The sequence below is a fragment of the Polyodon spathula genome, chromosome 19, assembly GCF_017654505.1.
Source record: "Polyodon spathula isolate WHYD16114869_AA chromosome 19, ASM1765450v1, whole genome shotgun sequence".
Lineage (NCBI taxonomy): Eukaryota > Metazoa > Chordata > Actinopteri > Acipenseriformes > Polyodontidae > Polyodon > Polyodon spathula.
Genome location: NC_054552.1, coordinates 16394615 through 16420363, shown reverse-complemented (window position 1 = coordinate 16420363; position 25749 = coordinate 16394615). Strand labels below are relative to the sequence as shown.

Genomic DNA, 25749 nt, shown 5'->3' with positions numbered 1-25749 from the left:
GAGGAGTGGGACAACATTCCACAGGCCACAATCAACAGCCTGATCAACTCTATATGAAGGAGATGTGCCGCTCGGCATGAGGTAAATGGTGGTTACACCAGATACTCACTGGTTTTCTGATCCATGCCCCTACCTTTTTTTTAAGGTGTCTGTGACCAACAGATGCATATCCATCCATAGATTAGGGCCTAATGAATTTATTTAAATTGACTGATTTCCTTATATGAACTGTAACTCAGTAAGATCAAATTGTTGCATGTGGCATTTATATATTTGTTCAGTGTATATCTATCTATCTATCTATATATCTATCTATCTATCTATCTATCTATATAGATATAGATAGATACTGTGTGTGTGTATATTTATTTTTAGTAATAAACATTAGCATGCTCGCTGTTCACATGACAATGTAGGTTGGCTGTAACACGCCATACCAATCTATTGAGTGGCTGTAGCACGTCATACCACTAATCAATTTGAGCGGCTTTAACACGCCATACCATCAATTTGTTGAGTGGCTTTAAGACTCCATGCCACCAATCGATTTAGTGGGCTATAACATGTCATGCCACCAATCTACTGCTTACCCGGAAGACAAATTTTTTTAGAAAATATACAATAGTCCATAGGTAGAGTGTTTATATAAAATGATTAAAATGTTACAGGCAAACTATCTGGGTATTAGTGCTCAATTTGTCTGCTCGTCAGGTGTGATTACTTACAAGAATAAACATTTTATTTATCTACATATACTACCAATGTTTGAGTCTCTACATATACTACCAATGTTTGCGGGCTTTTCCAGGCCTTCACACAGTGCAAGCCAGGGAGTGGATGCACACATTGTGATCAGTAGCAATGCATAGACTGCAACATGCTCAGTAATGCATAGACTGCAACACGCTCAGTAATGCATAGACTGCAACACGCTCAGTAATGCATAGACTGCAACACGCTCAGTAATGCATAGACTGCAACACGCTCAGTAATGCATAGACTGCAACACGCTCAGTAATGCATAGACTGCAACATGCTCAGTAATACATAGACTGCTAAATGCTCAATTAGCATATTATGTAGCCAGTTATGTTATTATAGTTACTGTAACATATTTTTCTTAACACTTTACATTGTATAATTCTGTACAGGTTTACAAGTAAACATTTTATACCAATCAAACGTTGATATTAAGCCTAATATGAATCAACTACACATGAACATTGCCGTAGATACTAAACACTTTTACATACTTTTTATATGCGGACATATTACAAAGATTAAAGTCAGCGAAGTAAAGTTAAAAGGACAATGACGAAATTTGCGTCTAAATAGGATTCACAAAATAATAGCATATTTTTAAGTTTCAAATGCTCTTCTGTGTGTGAGCCAGTGTGGGAAAGCAAGGGTGGGGGGTGGGACCACCAGGAGTGAAAGAAGGGACTGCATTGGCTCCGATATGAGACCAGCTCTTGTAGTGTAAGAAACTAGGCTTGTACTCCGGTCCTTCCCAGTCTCAAATAGAAACATTCAGGTGAGACACTCCTTAGTGGGGTTTTCAGAAAACCTGACACGACTCACTGTATTTTATTTATTGTCATTTTCAATATTAGTCACAGGAGCAATTGGGACAGCATTTCATAATGGCAGTGACACACTTCACTGGGACAAGGCCACTCCTCAGGTAGACATACCTTCTCTGTGAGGAGCACATCCTCTGTGTCAACCATCCTGACTCTCCAGGAAATGTGTTAAATGGAATTACATCATGTCAGTCCACAGATAGGCCTTTGTTATTTTGCAAGTTTCACTGTAATTACAGCATGATGAACGCAGTGTCTGCATAAAGCGCAGTTTATCCTGCTCCATTTTCTACACCTGCTGTGCCAAAACTGGGGTCTCTGTGTCCAACATACCCCAAAGGTATTTCACTTAACTGGTTTCACAAACATGTGTAGCAGACAGTGGGCCTCATTTACAAAAGGGCACTAAACATTCTGGTGCACCATAATTGCAATTAGTGTGCAGCACGTTCATGATTTCTGTATTTACTACTGCAATTTTATTCATTATCGTGGAAAACTGAGGTATATTATGGCGCACACTGATTTTATTATTCCACACTATGGCAATCAGAATGAACATTTGTATGGTAATGCAAGATAATGTATTTAAATGAGACACCCTGCTCTGAATAATGAGATGAGATTTATTCACACTGTATTTACTAAAGGGCGATAATCGCAGTGTGCACCTTAAAGAGAGTGAGATAATTAGTTTGTTTGGAAACCAGGCTTTTGCCACTGATAGGTGCACTATATAAACCTATTGTTCTGGGCTGAAATCAATCTGGCATCATGAAGGCATTATAAAGTTCTCATGTAGAGCCTTGAAAATTACCTGTAAATAACAGGTTATATTAAGTGAGAATTAATGTTACAATTTCTTAGATTTTAGTTTATAGTTCATTACACTGGTACAAATAATAGAGTGGTTAAATAAAACACAGGACCAAACCAGGTACTATAATTTAAAACAAACTCTCTCACTAGAATTTCTAACTTTTTAGTTTGCGTTGCCTCTGCCTGTCCCCTGCTGAGTGCTGTGTGTTGAGTGCTCATTTTCAGTCATTGTAAGCCACCCCCATCTTCACAATATGCTACTGACCAAAAGATATGCTTGCATGCTCTCTGATAATTCCATGAACTCAAGTCTATGATGTGAGAGCATTAACTCACTTCCGGGGTCTACTCAGAAGTTACTCCTCCCTCTCTTCATTATCATCTGAAGCAGAACTACACACTTCCTTTCACAACTGATTGAGTTAGCAGACAGCAGCAGCAGCGTGTGCTGGAGCATGGTAACTGGGGTTAAGATGTGCTCTCCAATCAGGACTGAATTACTGCTTTGCTTGTTCCTACTCTCCCTGGTCGCATTGGACTGCAAATACACCCCAAGAGTGATTCACCCTGCAACAGGTAGGACTGTTCTGAAGAGTCAGTTATACTGTAGAGTCCAGCAGTTCAGTTAATAGTCGTATTGCTACAGTATGGAATCTACTGGCATGTCCCTGGTCATTTACTCTTTATTTTCTTGCTGCAATTTGGTATTAAATTAATTTATATAAACTATTAATGCATATAATGTTTTACAGCTGTCTGACAGAGATGTGTACTGCATATAGGACAGTTGGCTCTGTTTTAGAATGTACTGCCATGCTAACGAGTGACATGCTTATTATCTTGTCTGCCAGGATTGTGTAAATAAGACAGCATGTGCTCCCTGAGATTAGAAACAAACCCAGATCACCACTTATATTCTCACATGCACACTTGCTAAAATTATGTTTTGCTGCAATTTACAATTCTAACAAATAAAGTCCACTGAGCTGTATATATGAGTTGAGTAACTGAAACTGGGGTTCTGGTGACGGGTGACTGGGAGCTCTGGTCATTAAGAGTAATCCCTTCATTGGCAATAAACCCCATAACATTAGGGGCACATCTGATCACGATGGGGTTATAGTTTGACTTCTATGTCTCTTAACAGCCATATAATTCAATACAAGTATTAGATTGTATTGTTTTACGCTGATAGCCTTTTGTTTAAAATAACAAAGTGAAATTAAACAGCGTCCTAAATCTGAAAACACACACAATAAATATGTACTGTCAGGCTACAGAGTATTAGTATAGAAATCCTAATAACCGTATAGAACCTGCATACTGGGAGTCCTTGACAATCTGAAACTATACTTTTCATAGGTTTAATAGATGCCAAGTAGTAAAGTTATTAAAACATGTGTGGTAGTAAAACCTGATATAATTAAACAAATACCCCTCTGACATTCACAGCACATATACAGTAGCTTATTGTTAAAGATAGCACTAACAAAAAACAATTCCATTATTTTAATCAAAGGCTATAAGTATAGTGAATGAGTCTCTGAATATCACAAATGTTTGTGTTAGTAAAAGTCAGAATATTGGCAAATCTTAAGATTTACTGGTAGAAGTTGGCATTTAACAAGTAAAGCTGTACATGTCTGAAATAAACATGGAAAAACTTTACTTCAGACATTTATCGGTAAATCTCAAGAAAGGCTAAGTAGCTTTGGATAATGACTGAGTATTTCTAATCGCTTTAGTTCAATATATATAATTGAATTTGTATTTAACAGCATGTTATTTTTCATCAAACTACTGCTATTTGGAGTTCAATATCCTTCAACATCATTGTCAATTGTTTCATACTCAAATTTGGTAAAATGTGGGTTGTTCTACATGTTCAGTACCATGTTGAACTAGTTCATGATTCATGATTATTTTGTTAATGGAACATTTGTATGCAGAAATACATATACTGTTCTGACATCAATGTTTTTTTGTTAATGGAAAATGTGTATGCAGAAATATATTCTTTGACATTAATGATAATTTGGTTAATTGACAATGCAGGAATAAATACATTAGTTGATGAGATATCTGCATTTACCAATAATCTTTGGTAAATCATAAGATTAACTAGTAAATATCTGCAAGGCAATCTATTTCCTGATCATTTCTGACATTTACCACCTTATTTGGTAAATGTTGACTTTTACTGGTAAAACTTAAGATTGACCAGATTCAGACTTTTACCGTAACATATGCATGTCAAGCATTGATCACTGTTACTGTGGCGGGGTTTACATGCAAGTTTTAATCGCGCTACTATAGTGCATTCAAGATGTGTCACACACAAATGACGCATGACTGTGCTCGTTCCAAAAGCGCACGGCAAAAAAAGTGTGCGACTTAAGTGCAATACATTTGGTAAAGTGCGTGCTAATTGGCCTAATTAGTCCCATAGCAATAAACTCGACAGTCGTGCAAAATACCTCACGATAGACTTTCATGAAATACCACGATGCCTCCTCCACTTCCCCTATATAAAAGAATGCTCTTCTCTGGGAACGTTCCTTCCATCCTGTTGTCCTCCTCTAGACTGCAGCGTAAGATTTTCCTTGTCCCAGTCTTACTAATACAAATCAGTTAAATATCCATCCATACATTATTATCAATCCGCTTTATATATATATATATATATATATATATATATATAATATATATATATATATATATATAATATATGATGGACTTCAAAAAGGGTCATTATATTGTCGACAGCAGAGAGGAAACCTTTTCTGCATCAAGGTTGGTTATTGTAATTAAAACTAAAGGTGCTTTTCTCAACTACTAAAACTCTGTTTAAGATTCTACTTTAATTGATTATTGCTCCTAACATGTCAAATGCAGATATAAGAGTATTTACTTGACTTAGACAGATGCATTTGTGATGCGGCACAGGCTCAGTTTGATTTGAACTGTTTAGAACGCACATCCAGATGTCTTGAACATCATCTTCATATTGTACTTGCATTTCTTACTGCTCTTCGTGCACTACCCATACCAAATGTATATATTTACCGATACCTTAAATCTGAACTTACTGCGCATATAGACGATGTATTAATTCTAACATAAAGTAAAATCAATATAATGCAAGTGCTCATTTTTGTTCTTCATTTGTTTTTTGATGTTTCCGTCAAGCTTGCAGAGCGCGTGTTCTGACTCCAGATTTACTGGACACTTTTAGACAAAACGGGATTTCAAATTTACTCGAATTTACACATCAATTACATTCAGGGGAATTTCGAAAATCCATTCTGTCTCAAAGCGTCCAGTAAATCTGGAGTCAGGTGGCCCCCTAACTACAACCTTTAGGTTTTTGTTGTTGTTGTTGTTTGTTTTTTTTTTTTTTTTTTTTTTTGACGCTATGCAGCGGTTCACAAATACTGTACGCAACACTCCTATTATTCATTACAGATTAGGAGGAAAGGCGAAAGGCCCTTAGTAGTCCAACGGAATGCCTCATTCAAAATAATATACCGGTATATATTAATTATTTATTATTTGTTCATTTAAAAAATATACAATTTTAATAACGTTTTGGTTAAAATGAATGTTAGGCTACATGTATTACAAAAGTAAGTATCAGGACCCCGCTGAGCTTACTAACAATGTGCCTGCTCCAAGTCAATCCATATATATCAGACATTGATGTGTGTGTGTGTGTGTGTGTGTATATATATATATATATATATATATATATATATATATATATATATATATATATAAGACACACACACACAAGTACATTTACTTTCAAACTGCATGAATTCATAACGATTCCTGTCAGGGTCATTCTCAATAGCCTAATTAATGCCAGTCCTAATTTGCTCATTTGTTTCAGTACCTAGGGGTCTACAGATCACACACATACCTCATGACAAGACTCACTGATGAGTGTTCAGAGGCGTGGTCTCTCTTCTCATCCAGTCACAGTGAGTCTGTATTGTGTAACAGAGGGATTTCCTGATAGGAAGTGCTACACATTGCATGCCTCATGTCAGTGTTCTGGTTTCAAACACAAAAAATAGAGCACTTTAGTCATACTGTATTTGCTAATTGAGCAAGCTCTTTGAGTAACTATATAAAATGAGCTCATGTCATTTATTTTGGACCAGTTCCAGTCATGTAACATGGTTCCTTAACCAAAAGTATACAGTGCTAAATTATACATTCCTCAAATATAAATACAAAATGGAATACACACCAGGATATTCCTCACATACAAAATTAAATAGGCCCGAAACTAAAATCATACAGCATCCCCTGAGGGAGTACCTCAGTGTGGGAAAATCACTAAAGAGGAAGAGTCCATGCATTATGAAACAATGCACTCAAAAGGTCAAACATTTTAGAGAAGTTAAGAGAACCAGTAAGAAAATGAAAGAAATCAGTAGGAACCAGCAAAGCTTCTTCTCCCAGCCCTGTAAGCATGCGCGCCTCAGTTCTGACCCACACACCCCCTGCCTGCCGTTCAGTCCCTGGCCTCTCCCGGAAGACTGTTACCCCCTGCCTGCTGTTTAGTACCTGGCCTCTCTCCCAGGAAGAGAGGCCCCCTGCCTGCCGCTCAGGAAGGGTTGAGTGCTTGAGATGAAAACATTAGACTGAAGTGTTACGTCTAACACCATCTCAAGGAAGGGTTGAGTGCTTGAGATGAAAACACCAGACTGCAGTGTTAACTGCAACATATTTAGGCATATTTATGAAGTTTTTTTTTTTCACAGCAGCATAACTTTATGACAGCCATCATTTACAAAAGAAAATGATATTTAGAGCCAATCGTTCAAGGCTCCTGCATTACTAACCTGCTATAGTGTTATTAAAAGAGAAAACCAAAACTGTGGTATTTTCTGGTATACTACCGGAACCTTGCAAAGGACCATATGGACAGCTGGAAATAATTAATCTAAACGCATGGCTGAAGATGTGGTGCACACGGGAAGGCTTCACCTGTCTTGATCATTGGACCACATTCTACAACGAGGACTATCTGTATAGACGGGATGGACTGCATTTAAATAAAAAGGGAACCAGTCTACTTGGAGAAAAGATCCTCGAGCAGGTTCAGAAGCATTTAAACTAGAAAAGAAGGGGGTAAAAATCAACAAAAAAACAGAAGGGAGACCGCATCAAAACAAGAACAACAACTCAGGTAAGACAACCATTAAATGTATTTATCTAAATGCTAGAAGTATCAGAAACAAAATTCTAGAACTTGAAGCTACTGCACTAACAGGTAACTATGATGTGATAGGTGTTACAGAAACGTGGTTATCTGAGAGTGATGGGGACGAATATAATATTTGTGGATATACACTGTATAGGAAAGACAGGCAGGACAGAAGAGGAGGAGGGGTAGCGCTATACATAAGAAACAGTCTTGAAGCCCAGGTGATAAACCTGGACAAAGAAAATAAAGCTGAATCAATATAGGTCAGAATAACGGACAAAAATTCAAAGGGCATAATAATAGGAGCATGCTATAGACCGCCAGATTCAGACGGTGAGCAAAATAATCTGTTATACAATGACATTAGAAATGTGTGTAGCAAAGGAGAAGCCATACTAATGGGGGATTTCAACTTCCCCCAAATAAAATGGGAAAACCCGATGAGTAGCACGAAGGATGAAATTGAAATGGTGGAAATGACAAATGACTGCTTCCTAACACAATTTGTGAAGGCACCCACTAGAGGGGAGGCATGCCTTGATTTAGTCTTTTCAAATAACAAAGACAGAATAACTAAAACAGAGGTCAGAGAAACACAGGCAAACTCAGACCACAACATGGTCTCATTTGAGTGTTTTTTAAAACCCCAAAAGTAATGACTAAAGCTAAGGTTTACAATTTTAGAAAAGCAAACTATGAAGGTATGAAACAGAGACTAACAGAAGTAGATTGGAGTAAAATAGAGAAAACACCCACAGAAGAAGGATGGTTGTTCTTCAAAAATGTAGTACTAGAGGCGCAAAACAATTACATCCCTAAAGTAGACAAATCTAAATGTAAAACTAAATTGCCAAAATGGTTTAATAGATCAATTTAAAAAAAATATTCAGCGAAAAAAGGCACTTTACACAGCATTAAAAAAGGACTAAAAAGAAAGTACGCAGAAAGAGTCCACAGAACTGCAAACGCAAGTCAAAAAGGAAGTTAGAAAGGCCAAGAGAGAAATAGAAATGAACATTGCTAAGGGAGCTAAAACCAATTCCAAAATGTTTTTCCAATATTACAACAGAAAGAGAACATTCAAAGAGGAGATTAAATGTTTAAGAGATACAAATGGCAAAATCGTAGATGAAGAAAAAAAAATAGCAAATATATTAAATGATTACTTTTCACAAGTTTTTACAAAGGAAGATACTGACAACATGCTCCACATGTCATCCAGTTCCTATCCAGTTTTAAATAACTTTAGCATAACTGAGGCAGAAGTGTTAAAGGGACTAGGAGCTCTTAAAATAAACAAATCCCCTGGGCCAGATGAGATCCTCCCAGTAGTACTCAAAGAAATGAAAGAAGTAATTTACAAACCGCTAACCAAGATCATGCAGCAGTCTCTTGACACAGGGGTGGTACCGACAGACTGGAAAATTGCAAACGTAATACCGATCCACAAAAAGGGAAACAAAACTGAACCAGGTAACTACAGACCAGTAAGCCTGACTTCTATTATATGCAAACTTATGGAAACTATAATAAGATCCAAAATGGAAAATTACCTATATGGTAACAGGGTCCTGGGAGACAGTCAACATGGTTTTAGGAAAGGGAGATCGTGTCTAACTAACTTGCTTGATTTTTTTGAGGATGCAACATCGATAATGGATAATTGCAAAGCATATGACATGGTTTATTTAGATTTCCAGAAAGCTTTTGACAAAGTCCCACACAAAAGATTAATTCTCAAACTGAACGCAGTTGGATTCAAGGAAACACATGTACATGGATTAGGGAGTGGTTAACATGTAGAAAACAGAAAGTACTGATTAGAGGAAAAACCTCAGAATGGAGTGTGGTAACCAGTGGTGTACCACAGGGATCAGTATTAGGTCCTCTGCTATTCCTAATCTACATTAATGATTTAGATTCTGGTATAGTAAGCAAACTTGTTAAATTTGCAGACGACACAAAAGTAAGAGGAGTGGCAAACACTGTTGCAGCAGCAAAGGTCATTCAAAATGATCTAGACAAGATTCAGAACTGGGCAGACACATGGCAAATGACATTTAATAGAGAAAAGTGTAAGGTACTGCACGCAGGAAATAAAAATGTACATTATAAATATCATATGGGAGATACTGAAATTGGAGAAGGAATCTATGAAAAAGACCTAGGAGTTTTTGTTGACTCAGAAATGTCTTCATCTAGACAAAGTGGGGAAGCTATAAAAAAGGCTAACAAGATGCTCGGACACATTGTGAAAAGTGTTGAATTTAAATCAAGGGAAGTAATGTTAAAACTGTACAATGCACTTGTAAGACCTCATCTTGAATATTGTGTGCAGTTCTGGTCACCTCGCTATAAAAAAGATATTGCTGCTCTAGAAAGAGTGCAAAGAAGAGCGACCAGAATTATTCCGGGCTTAAAAAGCATGTCATTTGCAGACAGGCTAAAAGAACTGAGTCTGTTCAGTCTTGAACAAAGAAGACTACGTGGCGACCTAATTCAGCATTCAGAATTCTAAAAGGTATTGACAGTGTCGACCAAGGTACTTTTTCAGCCTGAAAAAAGAAACAAGGACCAGGGGTCACAAATGGAGATTAGACAAAGGGGCATAAAGAACAGAAAATAGGAGGCAATTTTTTACACAGAGAATTATGAGGGTCTGGAATCAACTCCCCAGTAATGTTGTTGAAGCTGACACCCTGTGATCCTTCTAGAAGCTGCTGATGAGATTCTGGGATCAATAAGCTACTAACAACCAAACGAGCAAGATGGGCCGAATGGCCTCCTCTCATTTGTAAACTTTCTTATGTTCTTATGTTCTTATGTTCTAATTATACACTGAACAAAAATATAAACGCAACACACAACAATTTCAAAGATTTTATTGAATTACAGTTCATAAGGAAATCAGTCAACTGAAATAAATTCATTAGACCCTAATCTCTGGATTTCACATGACTTGTAATACAGATTTGCATCTGTTGGTCACAGATACCTTAAAAAAAAGGTAGGGGCATGGATCAGAAACCCAGTGAGTATCTGGTGTGACCACCATTTGCCTCATGAAGTGCAACACATCTCCTTCACATGGAGTTGATCAGGCTGTTGATTGTGACCTGTGGAATGTTGTCCCACTCCTCTTCAATGGCTGTGCCAAGTTGCTAGATATTGGCGGGAACTGGAACACGCTGTCATACACGTCAATCCAGAGAATCCCAAACATGCTCAATGGGTGACATGTCTGGTGAGTATGCAGGCCATGGAAGAACTGGGACATTTTCAGCTTCCAGGAATTGTGTACAGATCCTTGCGACATGGGGCCGTGCATTATCATGCTGAAACATGAGGTGATGGCGGCGGATGTATGGCACGACAATGGGCCTCAGGATCTCGTCACGGTATCTCTGTGCATTCAAATTGCCATCGATAAAATGCAATTGTGCTCATTGTCCATAGCTTATACCTGCCCATACCATAACCCTACCGCCACCATGGGGAACTCTGTTCACAACGTTGACATCAGCAAACCGCTCTCCCGCACGATGCCAAACACGCTGTCTGCCATCTGCCCGGTACAGTTGAATCCGGGATTCATCCGTGAAAGCACACTTCTCCAGCGTGCCAGTGGCCATCGAAGGTAAGCATTTGCCCACTGAAGTCAGTTATGACGCCGAACTGCAATCAGGTCAAGACCCTGGTGAGGACGACGAGCACGCAAATGAGCTTCCCTGAGGCGGTTTCTGATAGTTTGTTAAAAAATTCTTTGGTTGTACAAACCCAGAGTTTCATCAGTTGTCCGGGTGGCTGGTCTCAGACAATCCCGCAGGTGAAGAAGCCGGATGTAGAGGTCCTGGACTGGCATGGTCACACGTGGTCTGCGGTTGTGAGGCTGGTTGGACGTTCTGCTAAATTCTCTAAAAAGACATTGGTGGCGGCTTATGGTAGGGAAATGAACATTCAATTCTCCGGCAACAGCTCTGGTGGACATTCCTGCAGTCAGCATGCCAGTTGCACGCTGCCTCAAAACTTGAGACATCTGTGGCATTGTGTTGTTTGACAAAACTGCACATTTTTGAGTGGCCTTTTATTGTCCCCAGCTCAAGGTGCACCTGTGTAATGATCATGCTGTTTATTTAGCTTTTTGATATGCCACACCTGTCAGGTGGATGGATTATCTTGGCAAAGGAGAAATGCTCGCTAACAGGGATGTAATCAAATTTGTACACAAGATTTGAGAGAAATAAGCTTTTAGTGTGTTTAGAAAATTTCTGGGATCTTTTATTTTAGCTCATGAAACATGGGACCAACACTTTACATGTTGCATTTATATTTTTGTTCAGTGTAAATCTAACGTGGAGACAAGAATGAATTTCAACTGGCAAGGAATTCAGTAAAGCAACTCCAAACAGGGGTTTACATATTTAACTCATATTTCATTTTTATTTCATTAAATAGGAGCAAAAAATAAGTTATTTTACTGTTTTAATGAGTTCATTGTGTAAAGAGTTTTCTGATAAGTTTGCTGGATAGCACTTTACATTGTGTCTCTAATTACTGTGTATTTCCATGGTAGTTACTTAGTACATGCATAACTATAATGTTATTATTATAAGAGCTATTTGTTTAGGAAACTAAATCAGAATATGTTAATATGATAGAACATTTAATCATGTAACAATATGTATATGGTTGGATAAGATGTGCAAAAGCAGGAGTATAGTGGGAGTTACTGTATTTAAAGGAGGAGGAGGTAAAGAATGGGAACTTGTCAGTCTCAAACATATAGCTCGACAGGCTGTGATTGGTTGATTCGGCAGCTGCGGTTATAGGACTGATTGTTTTTATTGGTGCAAAGTAGTGTTTAGCTGGTTTTGGTGGATAATAAAATAAATTTGGACTAATTGTGTCCTTGTTTAGTATTTACTGTCCAATAGATGGGAACTGAGCGTTCGTTATGGCAAGTCACAATGAAAAAGGCTGCACTTTTGCAGATTGATTTTGAGTTTGATTCACAGGTGATGCTGTGATGTTCCAGTCAACTGATTGGCTGATGGTACTGAATCAATTTCTAATTCGTTTTACATTCACACATTACAAAATCATTTTTATGACAAAGTAATACAATCTTACACTCTGGCATGAATACGTGTGTATATGTGGCTATGTCTGGTGTGGGGTACGTAGCGTCATTTGTACCAAAACTATCCAGCCATTACTTTGTCAATTTGTTTGTCAATTCATTTGTCAATTCATGAATTGGTCAATTTGTTTGTCAATTCGTGAATTGGTCAATTTGTCCAGCAATTCATCCATGAATTGGTCAATTCATAAACATATTTGTTAATTCATCTAATAATTCATTATTTTATTTTTCAATTCATTAATACGAAAGGCTGTATGGACCTGAAAATTTCCAATCAACCAGACAAACTTCCAACTGTTAATCTCACACTGTGCCAAAAACACTGCCACCTTTCTAGCCAATGCCAGCACATACTAATATTTTAATCATTGAAAATCCAGCCTCGCTCAAAATTGTTTCAGTTGATAATATTGCAGTTTATTAGAAGGGCGTTTCAAAAGATATTCTATTTAATAAGATACTCGACTGCATTAATTTTCAATGGAGACTTCCATCTCGCTGAGCGCAAAGCATTGTAGTATATAGAGAGTTAGGCAAAAAAAAAAAAAATGGTATGGGGAGTCAATGGAGGCGTAAGAAATGTTGCTGGTTTGTGCTAGTTTTTGCGATATTATAAAAATGCATCAAACTTTTGAAGTAGGTTTCACATTTGCCCAATGCCTTTTGAAGAAAATGGCAACATTAGCAAATTCTGACAATATGTAGTTATGAAAAATGCTATTTCTGACCACTGTCCCATTCCGCGGCTCATTTGCAGTAACTATGGTTACTGCTGAGCACACGTCATCGATGATAATATCTATTGACAGCTTTCGGAAGTGGGTAACGGGAAATTTAAGCTCTATCATATCAGATATATTTTATTACTATTTTTGTGTATGTTAATTCTTTGTGAAATCATTTTATAACAAATATAAAGATGAACATTACCTTTTTTTTTTACCTACTTTTTCCAAGTAGCTACCGGTAGTTTGTTTACTGTACTTTATTGCTGTGCGTTGATAATATTTTCTCTGCCACTCTGTATTTAAATCCTGCACAATGGGGTTAAAGCAGAGATGCAGCCCAGCTGGAGATACTTCTGGTGGCTGTTTATTGTCTGAATCACTATATCATGCGTCTCCAATCCTGGTCTCAGAGGGCCGGTGTCCCAATTGGTTTGTGTTCCATCTGTGCCCTAAATTACTTAATTGGACCAATGAAGTGCTTATTAGAAGACTCAAAAGGACCAGTTTAGAGACACTGGCCCTCCAGGACCAGAATTGGCGACCCCTGCTTTATACTAAAAGTCAGCATGTTGCAACAGCAGAGAGCTGCATCTTTAACAAAACAAACAAGGTGGCAGAGACAGGCACTGCGACCCCCCTGGAACAGCTGTGTGCCCCCCTGGGGAGGAACACCTCACAATGTGAGAACCCCTACCCTACAGTTCAGAAATGTTATAATCTCAATCTTGCATTTCTTTCCAGTAGAGGCAGGCACATGTAGAACCTTTGGAGCCAGTTACCCTTCCTGTAAAAATACCTGGGTAACCTTCTGGGTAATTTTAAACTGACAGCTGGTAGCCTAGTGTTAATGAATTACATTAATATAGAAATACCACGATGTCGTTGAGTGGTTCCCCTGGTAAAGACATGCCCGTGTGGTGTGCTTGGTGAGGCAGGGGATTTATGATCTTCCATGGGGATTCGAGAAGGGGCGGGCCTCATTGTTAACCGTACTTGTGTGAACACAGAGTATTCCACGTTATAACACAGTGTACAAAACGACTTTCATCAGACATGTTGGGGAATTCTCATTTTCTTCATTATAATGGGATATTTCATCACAGCGGCCTGCCATTCAGCTTATTTAAATCTCAATTTAATTTACCAGTTTTTTGCACTTCAAAGAGAACCAGAGCCAGGGCTAGAGGGAGGTCTCAGAGGATGCTCACATTTGGGCGTTGTAACATTTCCGTGGTTGTTTTTCTTATGCTACTGTAAAATGTTCAGTTCCCTGGAGGTGCATAGATACAGTTATATTTGTTTTTCTTTGCTCTGAAGCTAAGTGTATGTTTTTATAATAAAGAAATTGTTAGCACTAGCACATCAAGTAGAGTACATGCACATTTCAAAACTGGAGCTCTAGAATTAAAATAGAACTGGTAAAGACAACAACATTTCAAGGCAGGAGCTATAGAATTCAAATACACCAGGTAAAGACAATAACGTTTCAAGACTGGCGCTCTATAATTCAAATAGAACAGGTAAAGACAATAACATTTCAAGACTAGAGCTCTAGAATTCAAATAGAATGGGTAAAGACAATTATTAATTGTTCTTATTAATTTTTTTAAATCAATAAACACAGCGTCTGTTTTACAAATACAAACCCGAGATGAAAGATAAAAAAGCAGTAATTTATAAAGTTAACAGCAGTACATTACTGCTGAAAAAAACAACTACATATGAAGACAAACTTGAAACCAGCAAAAAGACACTCGCTTCCCTGCTACCCATCTGTTCCTCTCCTTTTCAAGGACTCTGTGGAAATGACTGAGCTTCCAGGTGACCCTGCAGGGAGGACAACACAGGCCAATCTCTGGAGAGAGACAGCAAAGATTTTAATAGAATAAAAACAGCATGGCCAATGAATCAATGTGAACAGAAAAATAAACACAAATACATCCTATATTTCAGTACACTGAATATTTCAAAACAAACCAAAATGTTTTACAGTAAGAAGACATGTGCATCAAAAAAAGTTCTGGAGCATGCAGAAGCCAAGCAATTACATCAATTTCTTGATGAAGGCAAGTTACATGAAAAGTTTCAGCCAAGATTTCGGTCAGCACACAGTACTGAAACAACTCTTATCAGAGTTGTTGATGACATATAAGAACATAAGAACATAAGAAAGTTTAGAAATGAGAGGAGGCCATTCGGCCCATCATGTTCGTTTGGTTGTTAGTAGCTTATTGATCCCAGAATCTCATCAAGCAGCTTCTTGAAGGATCCCAAGGTGTCAGCTTCAACAACATTACTGGGGAGTTGATTCCAGACCCTCACAATTCTCTGTGTAAAAAAGTGCCTCCTATTTTCTGTTCTGAATGCCCCTTTATCTAATCTCCATTTGTGACCCCTGGTCCTTGTTTCTTTTTTCAGGATGAAAAAGTCCCTTGGGTCGACACTGTCAATACCTTTTAGAATTTTGAATGCTTGAATTAGGTCGCCACGTAATCTTCTTTGTTCAAGACTGAACAGATTCAATTCTTTTAGCCTGTCTGCATATGACATGCCTTTTAAGCCCGGAATAATTCTGGTCGCTCTTCTTTGCACTCTTTCTAGAGCAGCAATATCTTTTTTATAGCGAGGTGACCAGAACTGCACACAATATTCAAGATGAGGTCTTACTAGTGCATTGTAGAGTTTTAACATTACTTCCCTTGATTTAAATTCAACACTTTTCACAATGTATCCGAGCATCTTGTTAGCCTTTTTTATAGCTTCCCCACTTTGTCTAGATGAAGACATTTCTGAGTCAACAAAAACTCCTAGGTCTTTTTCATAGATTCCTTCTCCAATTTCAATATCTCCCATATGATATTTATAATGTACATTTTTATTTCCTGCGTGCAGTACCTTACACTTTTTTCTATTGAATGTCATTTTCCATGTGTCTGCCCAATTCTGAATCTTGTCTAAATCATTTTGAATGACCTTTGCTGCTACAGCAGTGTTTGCCACTCTTCCTACTTTTGTGTCGTCTGCAAATTTAACAAGTTTGCTTACTATACCAGAATCTAAATCATTAATGTAGATTAGGAATAGCAGAGGACCTAATACTGATCCCTGTGGTACACCACTGGTTACCACACTCCATTCTGAGGTTTTTCCTCTAATCAGTACTTTCTGTTTTCTACATGTTAACCACTCCCTAATCCATGTACATGTGTTTCCTTGAATCCCAACTGCGTTCAGTTTGAGAATTAATCTTTTGTGCGGGACTTTGTCAAAAGCTTTCTGGAAATCTAAATAAACCATGTCATATGCTTTGCAATTATCCATTATCGATGTTGCATCCTCAAAAAAATCAAGCAAGTTAGTTAGACACGATCTCCCTTTCCTAAAACCATGTTGACTGTCTCCCAGGACCCTGTTACCATATAGGTAATTTTCCATTTTGGATCTTATTATAGTTTCCATAAGTTTGCATATAATAGAAGTCAGGCTTACTGGTCTGTAGTTACCTGGTTCAGTTTTGTTTCCCTTTTTGTGGATCGGTATTACGTTTGCAATTTTCCAGTCTGTCGGTACCACCCCTGTGTCAAGAGACTGCTGCATGATCTTGGTTAGCGGTTTGTAAATTACTTCTTTCATTTCTTTGAGTACTACTGGGAGGATCTCATCCGGCCCAGGGGATTTGTTTATTTTAAGAGCTCCTAGTCCCTTTAACACTTCTGCCTCAGTTATGCTAAAGTTATTTAAAACTGGATAGGAACTGGATGACATGTGGGGCATGTTGTCAGTATCTTCCTTTGTAAAAACTTGTGAAAAGTAATCATTTAATATATTTGCTATTTTTTTTCTTCATCTACGATTTTGCCATTTGTATCTCTTAAACATTTAATCTCCTCTTTGAATGTTCTCTTGCTGTTGTAATATTGGAAAAACATTTTGGAATTGGTTTTAGCTCCCTTAGCAATGTTCATTTCTATTTCTCTCTTGGCCTTTCTAACTTCCTTTTTGACTTGCGTTTGCAGTTCCGTGTACTCTTTCTGTGTACTTTCTTTTTGGTCCTTTTTTAATGCTCTGTAAAGTGCCTTTTTTTGCTGAATATTTTTTTTAATTGATCTATTAAACCATTTTGGCAATTTAGTTTTACATTTAGATTTGTCTACTTTAGGGATATAATTGTTTTGCGCCTCTAGTACTACATTTTTGAAGAACAACCATCATTCTTCTGTGGGTGTTTTCTCTATTTTACTCCAATCTACTTCTGTTAGTCTCTGTTTCATACCTTCATAGTTTGCTTTTCTAAAATTGTAAACCTTAGCTTTAGTCATTACTTTTGGGGTTTTAAAAAACACTTCAAATGAGACCATGTTGTGGTCTGAGTTTGCCAGTGGTTCTCTGACCTCTGTTTTAGTTATTCTGTCTTCGTTATTTGAAAAGACTAAATCAAGGCATGCCTCCCCTCTAGTCGGTGCCTTGACAAATTGTGTTAGGAAGCAGTCATTTGTCATTTCCACCATTTCTATTTCATCCTTTGTGCTACCCATCGGGTTTTCCCATTTTATATGGGGAAAGTTGAAATCCCCCATTAGTATGGCTTCTCCTTTGCTACACGCATTTCTAATGTCATTGTATAACAGATTATTTTGCTCACCGTCTGAATCTGGCGGTCTATAGCATGCTCCTATTATTATGCCCTTTGAATTTTTGTCCGTTATTCTGACCCATATTGATTCGGCTTTATTTTCTTTGTCCAGGTTTAACACCTGGGCTTCAAGACTGTTTCTTATGTATAGTGCTACCCCTCATCCTCTTCTGTCCTGCCTGTCTTTCCTATACAGTGTATACCCACAAATATTATATTCGTCCCCATCACTCTCAGACAAACAAGTTTCTGTAACACCTATCACATCATAGTTACTTGTTAGTGCAGTAGCTTCAAGTTCTAGAATTTTGTTTCTGATACTTCTAGCATTTAGATAAATACATTTAATGGTTGTCTTACCCGAGTTGTTGTTCTTGTTTTGATGCGGTCTCCCTTCTGTTTTTTTGTTGATTTCTCCCCCCTTCCTTTCTAGTTTAAATGCTTCTGAACCTGCTCGAGTATCTTTTCTCCAAGTAGGCTGATTCCCTTGTTATTTAAGTGCAGCCTAATATTGGCCAGCTGTTGTTCTGTTAGAGCAGAGCCCAGATTTTGATGCTGTCGATCATTCTGTTGTCCATCACAGTCTTGAACACTGTATATGCTTATCTAGTGCTGTATTGACTATCATTCAAACAGGAAACAGTTCAATTCAGTATCATCCACTTCTGAAGTTGCTTCTGGCATCCCCAGACTCAATATTGGGTCCTGTTGCCACTTTATCTGTTACCTCTAGGCAATATTATTCAGCACCATCGAGATACACCATCAGCTTTATCTGTCTGTCAAACACGATTTCACTCTGACTGTGGCTGTCTTTCTGACATATAAAAATGGATGCAGCAACATCATTGTTATGAATATAGTAATCCGTTGCATATCCATTTATCCGTCATAATCAATCTCTTTAGCAAGATTAGGTTATTATATTATAGAGAAGATTAGTTCAAAGATTGAAGATCCCACCAAAGTTTTAGTACACTGTGTTGTATATGTCCCATGCGCTGCCATTGCTGGTAGTGTCCTGTTCACCTGCGGGGCGTATCAACTTCAACCTCCGTCTCGATCTCCTGCCTGTCACTCAGCAGCGAATATACACACCCACACTGTAGACGGCTACCGTAACAAGCATTAATAGCCTATATCTTTCTAAACAAGGGATTTTGAGGAGCTCCATAATAAAAGCTGAATCTCAAAACAATAATTGTGTGAATATAGTAATTGTTACAGCTGTGTATAATGGTATTTAAAACAGGATTCATCCAACGTTTTACACATCCGCACTTCAACTCGTCCCACCGCAGTCGGATGTGCGATGGATTACTGTACTGATGAAACAGAGGTAATGATTAATTTTCCAGACTTTGCTGGCAATGGTTTGTCTCTGGAACCAGAATCTCAAATACTGGACTTAAGTGTTATTTCTGATCCTGAGCTGTTAGTTTCTTAACTTCTTGCAACTTTTCTGCCACTGAATTGAACAGGAATTCAGCAGAAACAAGAAGTTATTTAGCTTGAAGAAACAAAACAAACACTTAAGTAAGAGGTGTTTCCGCTTTGGTAAAAAGATTATACAGGAAAAAAGATACAGCTGATGTGTTCAACATGTCCTTAAAAGGAATTGGAGAAAAGACTGCTCTCTGATTGGCTAAGAGAAGGACATGACCTGTCAAGAGGATCAGTCAGTCAATTCATCGTTGACACATTGTTTATTTACTACGACGAATAGAGTAATAAAAAAAAAAGTTTTTAAACTGTAAGACACTCAGAACACACGCTGATTACATGGAATATTTCAAAGAGCTGTGCATTGGTATATAGGCAGGGTGTTTGATCATACACCACCTGAAAAAGACACAAAACCATATATACCAATTGCATTTATATAGCGTCCTTCATGTGCAAGCATCCCAGGATGCTTTACAAAAAAGAGCAAGCCAACAGCACTCCACACTGCCCACTAGTGAAAGGCCAGATCAAAGAGATATGTTTTGAGCTTTGATTTAAAAATAGTGTCAAACTCAGCATTTTGGATACAATCTGGAAGTGAGTTTCGAAGTGATGGAGCTCTAGAACTAAAAGCCCTTGAACCAAAAGGTTCTTAATCGAGTTATTGGAATAAACAAGAGTCCATCATCAAATTACGAGCTGGTTATAGGGAATAAGTAACTCACGCAGACAAGCAGGGCCAGAATCTTTTAAGTGAGGATCAGTGTTTTAAAATCAAAGCGCTGCTTCACAGAAGGCCATTGTAGTGACCTTAAAACTGAGGTGAAATGACAAAAACACTTAGTGTCCATCAGTGTCTTAGTGTCAGTCTGGGAAAGCATAGCTCTCCATCAGTGTCTCAGCGTCAGTGTGGGAAAGCATAGCTCTCCATCAGTGTCTCAGCATCAGTCTGGGAAAGCATAGCTCTCCATCAGTGTCTCAGTATCAGCAGCATAGCTCTTTGCCAGTGTCTCAGTGTCACCCTGGAACAGCATAGCCACAGAAGCAGTGACACAGAAACAGTGAGTTGAGCCCAAAGCCAGCTCCCAAACCCATGTGTAATCTGTTTCTGACTTGTATCTTCTTTTTCACACATTGTGTTCTCAGGTGAAGGTTATGTTTGCTACGAGTTCCCTAGACCACAGGAACACATTGTGTTTCTCCACGGGCAAGAGGATGGAACTCTTTATGTTGGTGGCCAAAACATGCTTTTCAACATTAACTTCAACTCGCTAAATCAATCCACAGTGGTAAATTCATTTTAAACACTTCAATGTTTTCCATACTGCTAATCACTTCCAAAGCCCATGTGAATTGTAAATCGTACTGTTCCTAGTGACACATTGTTGAGATGGGTACCAGTAGCCTCTTTAGTAAAGGTCTAGTAAATGGTCTAGCAGATAGTACCTGCTGTGAAGAGTATTACTATCATTATGAGCGTCTTTTGTGGGTTTTTATGGTACCTGACTGCTTCAGCATGCTTAAAAATCTTAGATTTTATAAAATCTATGATGCTATTAAAGGAATGTGTGTTTTCTTTTATTAGCCTTATCAGCATAATCACTGGTCTCTCTCTCTTTTGTTGGAGCTCTTTAATTGTTTTGCTTGTTTTTTATAGTGATGTAATATAGGTTATTCAGATAGTATGGTGTGGTAGGTGACATGATGTGGTAGCAGGTACACTATGGATTGAAGCTGAGATACAGCACAGGAAGTAGCAGGAACTTCTACTTCTATAGATTTGCTTTTAAAATATCTAAAACTTAAAATGTAAGATACAAGCAAGTCATCAAGCGACTTTGGAGAACAAGGTCTATTGCTACTAATGCTTATAAGAGTGTATGGGGCAAGAAAATTGATTTTAAAGCAAATTTGACACTGAAACCAAGAATATGTGTTATAAAAATGAATAGCAGCTGATTTGTATTTGTATTTGTTTCCTATAGATTCCTTTCCCATTGAAAGTCTCTACAGGCTATAAGGTATGTTCACTGTGTGTAGTGCTGGGGAGGTGTATTCTATCAAGACTGGAGTCACATTGAATGTGTAAAGAAGTGGCAACACCACTGCTGCAGAACAAGAAGAGCAGATATCCCTCCCAGAAACCTGCACGGGGCGGAGATGGGTAGCATGTGGGGATGCACTGCGTTTGTGGGACAGCTTGCTTAATGAAATAATGAACATATATTTGAAGAGTAGACGAGCATCTTAGTATTATCTACACCAGACACTCCAACCCTACCATGCTGCCTGCAGTCGTTGTTTCCCCATACACTGAACAGAACCTCAGTGCAGTTTATCACTAGTAGTTACTGTATTTGAAAGGGCTAACAAGTGTAGCAATTGATTATCAGATATTGAGGTATTATTGTAAAGCAACTAGACTTACAGATATTTATAGTAAATATAAATAAATACACAAATAATGTACATATTTTCACAACCAGTTTCATACTTTAATACACACATGATTAAAATGACGTCATTATTATTATTATTATTATTATTATTATTATTATTATTATTATTATTATTATAATAATAATAATAATAATAATAATAATAATAATAATAATAATAATCCCATGAGTAACAGTACCCCACTCCCCCTTCTCGTTCACTGTCCTATTGCAGCTGCGAGCGAATGAGACTGCTGTGGTTTTGAAGTGCATTCTTTTGCAAAAAAAGATGTGTAAGGCCACAGGTACCCTTTATTTGCTTGTTGCGATTGAGTTTTATCTTAAATAAAAGTTTAGCTTATTTTTTCTACATTATTTCTTTTATATTGGTCTACAAATAAGAACTCTTCCAGTTATTACATCTAATTGTAAAACGCTGACACCTCAGCAAAGTGTTAATACAGGTTCCATTCACCTCTCTACATTATTAACACCTGTTGTTCCAGACCAGGCACACTATATTCAAACTTTTTCATTATTTATCTCTCATGGGCTATTGTGGCAAAGTGGTTAATAGTGTGTAGGTGCAGGTGATCAAAGAACAGACAGACAATTGTAATCCAGGTGCAAAAGGTTTGTGTTATTTTATTCCTTATGTCCAGTGCCTGATGTCAAAACATACAGTAAATAATAATGCTGCTGTAGGGTCGCAAAATGAAGTGCAGAGATGATCAGAGACAATCGATCACACCGATCGTTGCATCAAAGGTTTATTGCAGTGGTCATCAAAATACAGAGCGCTCCGGAGAATAACAGTCACTTCATCAGTAACTAGTGTATTCTGCCGGGGTAAAGCACATACATGGGTTATATAGTTTCTACATAAAGTTCCCTGCTCCTATCAGGATTTGGCACTCAGCAGACAATTCATCCATCCCTACCCCCTAAACTCATATACTCAACCAATAAAGGATAGCTGTGGGGCATGATTGCCCCCTCCGTTGCGGTTGTTATGTTCACTTCAGCCTGGAATTTATGACCTAGCAAGCAAGCAGGCATTGCCCTTCTTCTACCACCCCTCCACTGCCCCTGGACATCTGACCCAACCTAATGGTGTACTGAAACATTCCACCCTTCCCCCCTCCTTTTACAAATTCCTTACTAAAGGACTCAAAGAACAGACAGACAATTGTAACCCAGGTGCAAAAGGTTTGTTATTTTATTCCTTATGTCCAGTGCCTGATGGGAAAACATACAGTAAATAATAATGCTGCTGTAGGGTCGTAAAATGAAGTGCAGAGATGATCAGAGACAATCAATCACACCGATCGTTACATCAAAGGTTTATTAGAACATAAGAACATAAGAACATGAGAAAGTTTACAAACGAGAGGAGGCCATTCGGCCCATCTTGCTCGTTTGGTTGTTAGTAGCTTATTGATCCCAAAATCTCATCAAGCAGCTTCTTGAAGGATCCCAGGGTGTCAGCTTCAACAACATTACTGGGGAGTTGATTCCAGACCCTCACAATTCTCTGTGTAAAAAAGTGTCTCCTATTTTCTGTTCTGAATGCCCCTTTTTCTAAACTCCATTTGTGACCCCTGGTCCTTGTTTCTTTTTTCAGGCTGAAAAAGTCCCTTGCGTCGACACTGTCAATACCTTTTAGAATTTTGAATGCTTGAATTAGGTCGCCACGTAGTCTTCTTTGTTCAAGACTGAACAGATTCAATTCTTTTAGCCTGTCTGCATATGACATGCCTTTTAAGCCCGGAATAATTCTGGTCGCTCTTCTTTGCACTCTTTCTAGAGCAGCAATATCTTTTTTATAGCGAGGTGACCAGAACTGCACACAATATTCAAGATGAGGTCTTACAAGTGCATTGTACAGTTTTAACATTACTTCCCTTGATTTAAATTCAACACTTTTCACAATGTATCCGAGTATCTTGTTAGCCTTTTTTATAGCTTCCCCACATTGCCTAGATGAAGACATTTCTGAGTCAACAAAAACTCCTAGGTCTTTTTCATAGATTCCTTCTCCAATTTCAATATCTCCCATATGATATTTATAATGTACATTTTTATTTCCTGCGTGCAGTACCTTACACTTTTCTCTATTAAATGTCATTTGCCATGTGTCTGCCCAGTTCTGAATCTTGTCTAGATCATTTTGAATGACCTTTGCTGCTGCAACAGTGTTTGCCACTCCTCCTACTTTTTGTGTCGTCTGCAAATTTAACAAGTTTGCTTACTATACCAGAATCTAAATCATTAATGTAGATTAGGAATAGCAGAGGACCTAATACTGATCCCTGTGGTACACCGCTGGTTACCACACTCCATTCTGAGGTTTTTCCTCTAATCAGTACTTTCTGTTTTCTACATGTTAACCACTCCCTAATCCATGTACATGTGTTTCCTTGAATCCCAACTGCGTTCAGTTTGAGAATTAATCTTTTGTGCGGGACTTTGTCAAAAGCTTTCTGGAAATCTAAATAAACCATGTCATATGCTTTGCAATTATCCATTATCGATGTTGCATCCTCAAAAAAATCAAGCAAGTTAGTTAGGCACGATCTCCCTTTCCTAAAACCATGTTGACTGTCTCCCAGTACCCTGTTACCATATAGGTAATTTTCCATTTTGGATCTTATTATAGTTTCCATAAGTTTGCATATAATAGAAGTCAGGCTTACTGGTCTGTAGTTACCTGGTTCAGTTTTGTTTCCTTTTTTGTGGATCGGTATTACGTTTGCAATTTTCCAGTCTGTCGGTACCACCCCTGTGTCAAGAGACTGCTGCATGATCTTGGTTAGCGGTTTGTAAATTACTTCTTTCATTTCTTTGAGTACTACTGGGAGGATCTCATCCGGCCCAGGGGATTTGTTTATTTTAAGAGCTCCTAGTCCCTTTAACACTTCTGCCTCAGTTATGCTAAAGTTATTTAAAACTGGATAGGAACTGGATGACATGTGGGGCATGTTGTCAGTATCTTCAGATAGACCATACGACTTGATCTTCAGCTCCCCGCCAGAGGTTACTAGCACTTGTCGGAAACCTAATGTCTTAAATGCTCAAAGCATTTTGATAGATGGGTGCAGGTCTCAGGGGTTAATTTTGTAGATGTCTGCGCTCTTGTTGGTGCGCATGTTCCTCCACATTCTCCAGAATAGGATGAGTACAATAATCAGGCACACAAATGAGCCTAAGGATGCACCCCTACCCGAGATGTTTCACCACCCAAACCAGTCAGGTCCACCTTTACCAAACTCCCAATCTTTACCAGATAGTAATGGGCATACTACAGCCCTCAATATTAGTGATTAGTTGCATTCATGCGAGCATTACAAGAACATTCAATATTAAACATGCTACCATTACCTACCCATCCTATATTATTAAGGGTATAGACATGGTTTCCCTCTGGCATCCCCAGCGTTTGCACCCGACGCAACGCCTGCCGTTGCATCGGTGTCCTTGAAAGGATCATAATTTGGTAATGTATGTCTGGAGTCTCCTAAGAACATAAGAACATAAGAAAGTTTACAAACGAGAGGAGGCCATTCGGCCCATCTTGCTCGTTTGGTTGTTAGTAGCTTATTGATCCCAGAATCTCATCAAGCAGCTTCTTGAAGGATCCCAGGGTGTCAGCTTCAACAACATTACTGGGGAGTTGATTCCAGACCCTCACAATTCTCTGTGTAAAAAAGTGCCTCCTATTTTCTGTTCTGAATGCTCCTT

The 25749-nt window shown here is 38.2% G+C and overlaps 1 protein-coding gene across 3 annotated transcripts in view; it reads left to right on the top strand.

Annotated features, from left to right (window-relative positions):
• The first annotated feature begins 2823 nt into the window (after window positions 1-2823).
• Window positions 2824-25749, top strand: part of LOC121294275 (semaphorin-7A-like) — a 42391-nt gene continuing 19465 nt past the window's right edge. Inside the window, exons 1-3 of one of the 3 annotated variants that reach the window (XM_041217839.1) lie at window positions 2824-2978; window positions 20717-20859; window positions 21556-21591. In XM_041217839.1, coding sequence (XP_041073773.1) covers window positions 2858-2978; window positions 20717-20859; window positions 21556-21591 — 300 coding nt within the window. In that variant the 5' untranslated portion in view covers window positions 2824-2857. Of the gene's footprint in view, window positions 2979-6319; window positions 6386-20716; window positions 20860-21555; window positions 21592-25749 lie in introns of those variants that run through there. The other 2 variants (XM_041217840.1, XM_041217841.1) reach the window with 2 other exon arrangements.